Consider the following 9,846-nt stretch of genomic DNA (forward strand, 5'->3'; position numbering starts at 1 on the left):
ACAATGTCTGGAGAACATTTTGATTGTCGCAACTAGGGAAGGGGGCTACTACAGTGCCTTGACATGAGTACAGCCATGTTTGGCCATTCCAGTAACCTACTGCCACCAACACACACAGAAATATAAAGTTGCTTTCTGTGTGGTGGGAACTGGCCTTTTTCCCAGAAACTGGCCTTTCTCCCACGGAGATAGTTGCAATTTGTAAGAATTTCAAGGTCCTTTGGGCATCACAGCCTGGGACAGACTGGCCATCTGTGCCAGGCTGGAATGATAACCAGGGAAAACAATGCACGTACACAACTGCCAGGCTGGGATGATAGCCAGGAGGCTCAGTGCACGTATGCCACTGATAACCACTTGCGCATGGGAACATTGAATGCTTGCTCTGAAAAAACTCTGTAACTGCTTATATAAACTTCTGGAAACTGAGACCTGGTGAGAGTCTCACCTGTGAAAGGGACGCCTTGCCCAGGACGTGTCATTCCTACCCAGCTGTGTCAATTGAAGGGACTCTTCCGGCAGTGGGGCGTGGATATTGTGAGTAACCGATCTAATGTGTTTTCTTTTTGGTCAACCTGCTGTTTCTCTTTCCAGTTGATTTGTGTCATTTCCCTTCAGTTGATCTGGTGTTTCCTTTTCTGATTGATCTGATATTTTTCCCTTTTATTATATGACCTATTCAAATCTGCCCCTGTCTCAGCTGATCTGGTGTTTCCCTTTCCAATCGAGCTGGTGTTATTCCCTCTTATTATTTGACCTATTCGGATCTGTTTGTGGACTATCACCTTTACTATCCTCTATATAATAAAATATAGCTTCAGTGCATTTATTTGGAGTGAAAAGTTTCTTTTACATCTCTGATCGAATCCCCAAACCTCTCACAACATACAGGCATCTAATGAGTAGAGGCCAGGGATACTCTGTATCCTATAATACACAGGACGGCCCCACAACATAGAATTACCTAGTTCAAAACTCAGTCTAACCTGAGAGGCCCATCCCCACCCTCTGAACCACTTTCCTACATCTCTTAATGGAGGAAAAATCCACAAGCATAGAGAGTGCTAAAAGCTAAGATTTAGTACTTTACTAACGCAATGTCAGAGGCTCTAGGAAAGTGTTAGAAATAGCAAATGACCATGCCCCAGACCTTCCTCTTTTACAACTGTGCATTGACTCCAGGAGATGATGAAGAAAGTGACAAAGGGGAACACTCATTCCTCTGCATTGGAGCTTGGGAATTCCTGTTGTGAAATTGTAAACTGAAGTAGAACATTGCGTCTCAAAGGATCCAATGTTAGGTCTATGATGCAGGATGTAAACACAGGCTCAGTAATTTCCACCCTCAGTGGGCTCAATTAACTTGGAAGGGAATCATGAGAGAAAGAATAATTTTCTGGGCTTCTAATCAATTTTCCCAGAAGTACAGGGCATGGAACAGATTCTCATTGGAGTCAACCGGTTGTTGTAGAGGTCATATATAAGATTGTTTTCCTCCTTGAAAGTGAAGAGGAATTTCTGGGAAAATTCTCAAATAGAAATCATGTCCTGCTTCGCAGAATAACTCTTTTAGCACGTCAAAGGCTGAAGACACTGCCGATGTATACTGTCTCCCTCATTGTCTTTGACTCCCTCAGGACTGTAAAGTAAAAGGGGCCTTAAGATCCAGTAGCAGTGACGCTTCCAGGAAAAGGAAGATGAGAGTGGAATCACCTTTGTTTTGACAATTTCCTTTCAAAGCCCAACTGCATGAATCAAGGGTTCTGGGGAACACCATCTATTTATTGCTCTTTTCAACCTTGATCCTTAATGGAGACTTGAGAGAAGGGAGGAAATGATGTGCAAAGACATTGGGGGGGTCTATTAGCCTTCTTTCTAGATGGAGGTGAACAACATGAGTGGGGATAAAGGAGGAAATGAGGAATCATTAGGAATAATCACAGGAAGACTTGCTCCTTGCTGTATGTCTTCAGACAACCCTGAGCTTGGAAATTGGCAGATCCTGCTCTCCCTTTGGAGACAAAGAATGAGAGTCCGTTGTTAATGTCACCTTCTACCCCTGTTCCTGCAGATCACACCTGTGAAGTGATGGCTGTGGAAAATGACTCCTCTGTGACTGAGTTTATCCTTATGGGATTCACAGATGAACCTGAACTCCAGCTGCCCCTGTTTTTTCTGTTTCTGGTGAACTATGTGGTCACTGTGGTGGGCAATTTGAGCTTAGTTAATCTGATATGTCTGAATTTGCACCTTCACACCCCCATGTACTTTTTCCTCTTCAATCTGTCCTTTATCGATCTCTGTTATTCATCTGTATTTACCCCCAAAATGCTAATGAGTTTTATTTCAGAGAGGAACTTCATTTCCTTTACAGGATGTATGACTCAGCTTTTTTTCTTGTGCTTTTTTGTCAACTCTGAGTGCTATGTATTGACAGCCATGGCCTATGATCGCTACGTGGCCATCTGTAAACCCCTGCTGTACACTGTCACCATGTCTCCCCAGATCTGTTCTCTGTTGATGTCTGGTTCATACGTGATGGGTTTTGCTGGTGCCATGGTCCACACAGGGTGTATGATCAGGCTGATCTTTTGTGATTCCAACATCATCAACCATTACATGTGTGACATCTTCCCCCTCCTCCATCTCTCCTGCAGCAGCACCTATGCCAGTGAATTTGTGGTTTCTGTTATTGTGGGCACAGTTGTCATAGTATCTAGCCTCATTATCTTTATTTCTTATGCTTTGATCATTTTCAACATCCTTCACATCTCATCAACTAAAGGTTTGTCCAAAGCCTTCGGCACCTGTGGTTCCCACATAATGACAGTTGGTCTATTCTACGGATTTGGGCTGCTCACTCATGTCAAGACATCATCTGCTGGGTTTGTGGGCCAAGGGAAATTCTTCTCAGTATTTTGTACCAATGTGGTGCCCATGCTGAACCCTCTCATTTATAGCCTCAGGAACAAGGATGTCAAACTTGCTCTGAAGCAAATCCTGAAGAGAATTACAAACTGAGGAGAACCATCTATGCTTCTTTTTCTGTGTTTTTTTCCTGTTCTTGCTCTGCCTCAACATCTTCCTCCTATTCTTTTTCTATTCTCTTCATTTCTCTTTCTAAAACTTTCTTGGCAGGATTTAGCTCTAATATCTTTTCTTCTCTTGCCATATAGTGTAACTCTATGGGCTTATTCTTAGACTTGAGGGTCATCCTCAGTGCTTAGGTGACTCCATACTAGTTGGAGACAATGGGCTGATAACCTTTCCTATCTACAGATAACACCACCTACTACTTTTTTGGTAGTAGCTAAGCCATGGTAAGCCATGGAGTGGCATGCTCTCTTACCAGTTCATTTCTTTTTTGCTTTCTCTGAAACAATTACATACAGCCCCTTCCTGTTTCAAGGGTTTTATTGCTTATAATTGCATTAAAACAGAGAATGAATAACAAAAATTGTCGACTTGGTAAATGTGTAAAAATTTCCAGAATTTTTCAGGGATTTTTTTTTTTTAGTAATGCTTCTTGTTTTGGAATTTCAATCACGTGTATGTAAAGGAATTGAATACCTTGTTGAACCAAGGTTTTTTTTGTTTTATGCTTGAGGACGCTTGAGAATGAATGAGCCACACTGTTCTGCCCACCTTTCTAAATCCCCACCAATAATGAAAACCTCTATTTATTGCATTGGTCAACTGATATTTTGTCATGAATAGAATTAGAATTGTCACCAATTTTTCTATGTATCTGTGGATTATTATTGTGATTAAAAATTACACAATAATGTTCTTGCTGTAGAATAGAGTATCATTTTATGTCAAGATTTTTTGTTTTCCTAACTGTGTAATAGGGCTTCCTCTTTGCTAAGGAAGATCTGTTTCCTACTTTAAAAAACAAAAATATATGGCAGAAACCTTGTCCTATTGGGATTTTTCTTTCAATATGTAAATTTGACTTCTCCCTTTTGTCTCTTAGAAGAAAGATTGAATCTGTGATCCATACTGTGTGCCACATTTTTTACAAATCCCATTAAAAGATAATTCTCTTTATTGTGTTCTTTAGATAAAGAAATAGTTATGTGACTTGCTCAAGATCACCCAGCTAATGATGCAGAGCCCAGTTTTTGAATTGCTCCTCCCACAAAGAAGTGTGAGAAAAGAAGAATAGTGAAAGAAGAGAGAGAAATTCTGAAGATTTGTTTCAGAATGAGCTTGAAAATGAGAGTTTTCATAGGAATGATGTCCTCAACCAGGATGGCTGTTGCAGAGAGATGGTCTGCAAGGTTTGATGTCCAACCAGAAAAAGGTGCCTGCCCCTGAAGAAGTTATTCTAAAGTGGGGTAAATAGGATGAGTTACAATGAAATATTTTATCACAATTTTTTAATAATAGTGATCATTTCCTGGGATAGTGAGGCGGACGAGTTTGGGGACAAGCCTCCCTGGTGAGACATGTCACAATTTTCATAGTAGTATGTACTTTATCAAGGCTATTAAATATTATGCTATCACTTGGAAACAAACAAACAAAAAGAGTTGTTTATAACAAAAACATCAGTAGAAAACAGGGCTCTACAATTTCTTTTTTTATATTGTGTGTTACACAGAAGATAAACTATCTACTGTCCATCACTACTTTCAATAAGTTTAGGGCAAGATGGTGCCTAAAAATGGAAGACAGCCATTTAGTCAGTACTCCTAGCATCTAGGCTGGCTGTGAGGCAGAGTCCAGACTAAAGGGAAGTCATCTTTTTGCTTTTTGAGAAGAGTTACTTCATGATATAAAGAGAGAGAGATTTGAGGGGAGGTCTTTTGCCTTGTTCTCTTGCTTTCTTCTTTGGATATAATTGTCCTTAGATGTGATTCCCAGAGCTATAGCTGTCATTTTGTGACCATGATGTGAACAGCTTGAGGACTAAGGACGACAATCTGAGGACAGAGAAATGAAAGTATCCATCTGGGTCTTTGGAGTGTTTAGTTGCTGACCCAACCCCAGGACACTGTACCTCCAGATTTATTATTACATGAGAAAAATAAGTGCCTATTTTGTGTGAGTTTTTAACTGAGAATGCTGAAACTTAAAGCAAGAAACTTTCTAATTGATAACTTGGGGTAAAAGTTACATTCCTGAAATATTAAATTGAAAGTATATTATTTTAACAGATCTTGAGAGATAGTCTTACAACCTTTCAGTAAACATTGAAGAGAAAAAACGTAACATGATGATAGAAAGGAGCGTATGTCCAGATTTAAACTTAAATTTTAAATATACTCTTTGGTTCACTTGGCTAGTGCCTTTTGTTGATTATACTCTTGTGGTCTCTGAAATGTAAACATTCTCCCACATTATCTTTTTTATATTTGTTGAGAAAGTAAGAGTTTGCCCGATACTTAATACCCTCAAAACACTAAGGCAACCAGATGAGTACTTTCACAGTTTTTTAACAAATTTAACTCTCACTTGATTTCTTCTTTAATTTTATCCAAAACTTAATCATTATTTTGATACTAATGCTTTTATTGCAATATTTCAATTGTCCCTTGGGTAATTGAGAACCGCTGAAACTTCTTAGAAGCGCATATCTGTGTTTTCAGAACTTATTCTAGCAAGCAGTGTATATGCCCAAATAAGAGATAGTGTGTGGGAAAAATCTAGAATGATAGTTGGGGCCACTAAAATTCATCAGTACAGTTCAATTAAAACCTAAAAGGTACTTGAACTTGTGTGGTGGCTGAGGGAAATGGATGGTAGTCAGTGTGGTTGTAGACTCTCTTGCTTAGCATGTGAGAAATGTGCAAAACATTCTGAAGGTTTTTCACCAAAGAACAATATAATTTAGAGGATTATTTATCAAGTGCCTACTATGTACTCTGCACTATACATGGCACCATGAGAAAAGTAGTAAACAAGACAGACAACATGTTTGTCCTTATAGAACTTATACTTTATGGGGAAACATGGGAATTAAATGGAAAAAAAATGTCTGATGAATGTTATGACAAAGGATCTACTAGAAGTTTTGAGAACATAAATAATCTCAGCTGACATCAATTGACTATTTACCAAATGCCAGACACTGTTCTAACCATTTTACATAAATTTTCTCATTTAATCATCAAAACAATCCAGTGAAAGAGCTGCCATTATTATCATCACTATTTTAGAAATTATGAGCCTGATGCGTAGAGAGTTTAATAAAATGTCCAAGTTAGTAAGCATGGCAGTAGGAACCAACACATGCCCTATAATCCACAGCCTACACTCTTTTCTAGAATGAGAAGGAGTTGATGACCTCAGTTAATGAAATATTATATTTGAAGACCTAACAGGTTCCTTAGTTTGAAATTTCCAGTAGATGGTTAGAAGTAAAAACTTTAGGAGAGAAAAAGCAATTTTTTTTGAGATAACCCAGGACAGATAACAACTGAATTGAGTTACTGCAGTTTTTGAAAAATTTCACGTAAAGAAATGAATAAGCCTATATGTAGACTCTGTGGAAAATTTCCATTTAGGATATGGGAAGAAACAGAGGAAGAACCTACATATAGATCTTCTTTAAGAGATGAAGAGGATAGGAAGATGGGAGTTTACTTTTGCCTCTGCTTTAGGGGATGTAAATCCCTAGAGTGAAATGTAGACTAGATTAATATATGGAGTCCCTAAGGAACTAAAGAGAGATCATGGTCCAGAGTGAAAGTATAATTCCCTTATTTCTCTTTTACACATAGAATCTATTCCCTGGGGAAGAGAATCAGCAAGCTTCTCCCCTATTTATGATCAAGTGCACTATATTAATAAACTCAAATTCAATCTTCTGTGTCCTATCAAGTGGCAAATGTGATAATAATAAACAGTGTTTATTTTTCTCTGCTACTTGAGAGGGCTCAAAGTCATAATCAGAAATTGTGATTTGTAGTTCAGAAGAATTTCCAGGGCATATATGAAATTAAGTCTGGGCTGCCTCCTTTTAGAATCAAAGGAAACAAAGCCTCAGAACCTGAATTTGCCTTTCCAGGACCACGGGAGTAAATACCAAGAATACCAGAGCCTTAAGGTTTTCTGGCCTAAGGAAGGTGAGTTTCTGAATTCTGTTTATATTAATGTCCTTCTTGTTTTGAGAAGGAAGGTCAGGGACATAAGATCTGCCACTTTATTTCCCATTTTGTGCAGTCCTGAGATTCAAGTGAAACTGCCAGGGGAATGTGTTCAATGGAGATCAGAGAATGTTCATAGATTAGGAGGCTCAGAGGGTGCAGTATCTTAGTCAGCACAGTCCTTCTCCGTGGATGGAACTCTCACTCTTCTAGATTTATAACTTTTACTCTGTGACATGGGCAGTCACTCAACCTCTCCTAGACTTCAGTCCCTTAGTTTTTGATTAGAAACAATCTTTTTCATTCCCAGTCCACCAAGGCTAACTTGTATTAAAGGCCATCACCGCGTTGCTAGAGTGGCTGCTTCCAAGTTTACCGGTGGGAGGGGGGGCTTAAGTGAGTGAAGAAATGAGAGAAGGATGAGAGAAGGATGGTTCTGTCCTGGTGCATCCTTCTCCCTAGGTTTTCCCAGCAGTTATGATTGCATATGGCAGCATTGGCCTTCTCTCTGTAGGCTGTTTGTGACCCTCTTTGCTATATTTAGCTTAATAAAACTCTAGTTATGGGAAAGTTCACATCTGTCAGTGTCATGATAATGGTAAACACAGATCCATGGGTCCAGGTTGGGCTAGTCTCAGGTATACCCAGTGTATACACTTTCTTATAGGAGGAGATATTGCAGGAAGAGCTGAGCTGTTCTCTAACGTAAACTTTTTCTCCTGTGTTCACAGCTTCCCTTAGAGAAGAATGGTTCCTAGAAATGGTTCCTTGGTGAATGAATTCATTCTGGTGGGGTTAACAGACCTACCAGATCTCCAACTCCCCCTCTTCTTCCTGTTTCTAGTAATGTATATGGTCACTGTGTTTGGAAATTTGGTCTTGATAACTCTAATTGGGCTGAATTCACACCTACACACCCCCATGTACTTTTTCCTCTTTAACTTGTCCTTCATAGACCTCTGCTATTCTTCAGTATTTACGCCAAAAATACTGACAAATTTCTTATCAAACAAGAATACTATCTCTTACATGGGATGCATGACTCAGCTCTACTTTTTCTGTTTTTTGTCATTTCTGAATGCTATTTGCTGACATCAATGGCTTATGATCACTATGTGGCCATCTGTAACCCACTTTTGTATAACATTGCCACGTCCCGTAGAGTGTGTTCCAACTTTATGCTTGGTTCATACTTGATGGCATTTTCTGGTGCCACGGCCCACACTGGATGCATGCTGAGACTGACGTTCTGTGATGCAAACACCATCAACCACTATTTGTGTGACATCCTCCCTGTGCTCCAGCTCTCCTGCACGAGCACCTACATCAATGAGCTGGTAGTATTCATTGTGGGGGGCATCAACATCATTGTGCCCAGTCTCACCATCTTTGTCTCTTATGGTTTCATCCTTTCCGGCATCCTCCACATCAGCTCCATTGAGGGCAGGTCCAAAGCCTTCAGCACCTGTGGTTCCCACATAATTGCTGTTTCTCTGTTCTTTGGATCAGGGGCAATTATGTATCTCAAACCTTCTTCTGCTGTGTCTATGGATGAGGGAAAAATCTCTTCTGTCTTTTATACTAATGTGATTCCCATGATGAACCCCTTAATGTATGGCTTGAGGAACAAAAATGTTAAAATTGCTCTTAGAAAAACCCTGAGGAGCAGAAAATTTTGATTAGAATCAGTGTCTCTCTGTGCAGGTAGTCAGAGGACAGGGAGATTCCTTGATGTGACTCAAAATACAATGAAATGTTTCTCTTCAGAAAAAAATATTCTTTCTTTAAGTTCCATTCTTTTAGATTATTTTGGAAGAGATTAACCAGAAAAACAGATGAATAGATAGACTGTAAAAGTTAGGGGTGGCAAAATTTTAAAAGACAAAATTTAGGATTTCGCTTTTTTGTTTGTTTGTTTGTCTGTTTTTTTTTTTGGTGAGGAAGATCGCCCCTGAGCTAACATCTGTTGCCAATCTTCCTCTTTTTGCTTGAGGAAGATTGTTGCTGAGCTACAATCTGCCCCAATATTCCTGTATTTTGGTTTTAGGACACTGTTACAGCATAGCTGAGTGTTGTAGGTCCATGCCTGGGATCTGAATCTGTGAACCAGGGACTACTGAAGAGAATCATGCGAACTTAACCACTAAGCCACTGGGCCGGCATCTTAATTTAGTTTTTTATTTAGTGCATTTAAGGACTATATAGCTATTTGAACTTCTTTCAAACAGGAGGGATATGTCAGAGGAAACAAGTCAGGTGTTTTATATGCACAGCATAGAGTTATTATTTCTAGGTTTTTGTTCTATTTATTATATGAAATATGATAAAAGGTGTTATGAGAGAAAGAGTAATTCTATTGAAGTTGTCACAGCTGAAAGTCAAACAGGTAAGCCATGGGATTTGCCTGTTCCTATGTACTAGGAAGGGCATTTTTCGAATTCAGTGGACATTCTGGGCAACAACAGAGAAGGGTCCCCTTAGTTAAACCATAAAGAAAATTTCCCAACTACATGCTGAATTTCTTTAATGTAAACTTTCTCTGAGCAAGCCGCTATCGTTGCTCAGGGTCAGGTTTGGAATGAGCACGATCAGGGTGCACTGTGTAAAAAGCTAAGGAAAACCGGAAGTAAAAGGGGTTTTGAGTTCTATATCCTGTTAATTCCTGAACCTCTCAACTTCATTGAACCTCATCCTCCACATCTCTTTGCACTGCCTCCTTACACACACACACACACACACGGTGTCTTCAAGG

General features: G+C 39.4%; 1 protein-coding gene and 1 pseudogene across 1 annotated transcript; both read left to right on the top strand.

Moving 5' to 3' along the window:
* The first annotated feature begins 2,088 nt into the window (after nt 1–2,088).
* Nucleotides 2,089–3,021, top strand: LOC131407843 (olfactory receptor 143-like). The gene has a single exon (XM_058544447.1). It carries the CDS (start codon nt 2,089–2,091, stop codon nt 3,019–3,021), a length of 933 nt encoding a protein of 310 aa, XP_058400430.1.
* A 4,820-nt stretch (nt 3,022–7,841) lies between these two features.
* LOC131407844 (olfactory receptor 8B3-like) lies at nt 7,842–8,773 on the top strand (annotated as a pseudogene).
* The last annotated feature ends 1,073 nt before the right edge of the window (nt 8,774–9,846 follow it).

This window comes from Diceros bicornis, chromosome 7 (genome assembly GCF_020826845.1).
Source record: "Diceros bicornis minor isolate mBicDic1 chromosome 7, mDicBic1.mat.cur, whole genome shotgun sequence".
Classification (NCBI taxonomy): Eukaryota; Metazoa; Chordata; class Mammalia; order Perissodactyla; family Rhinocerotidae; genus Diceros; species Diceros bicornis.

Coding starts and splice junctions, on each gene's coding strand:
- LOC131407843 (XM_058544447.1), top strand. CDS start 2,089: ATGGCTGTGGAAAATGACTCCTCTGTGACTGAGTTTATCCTTATGGGA.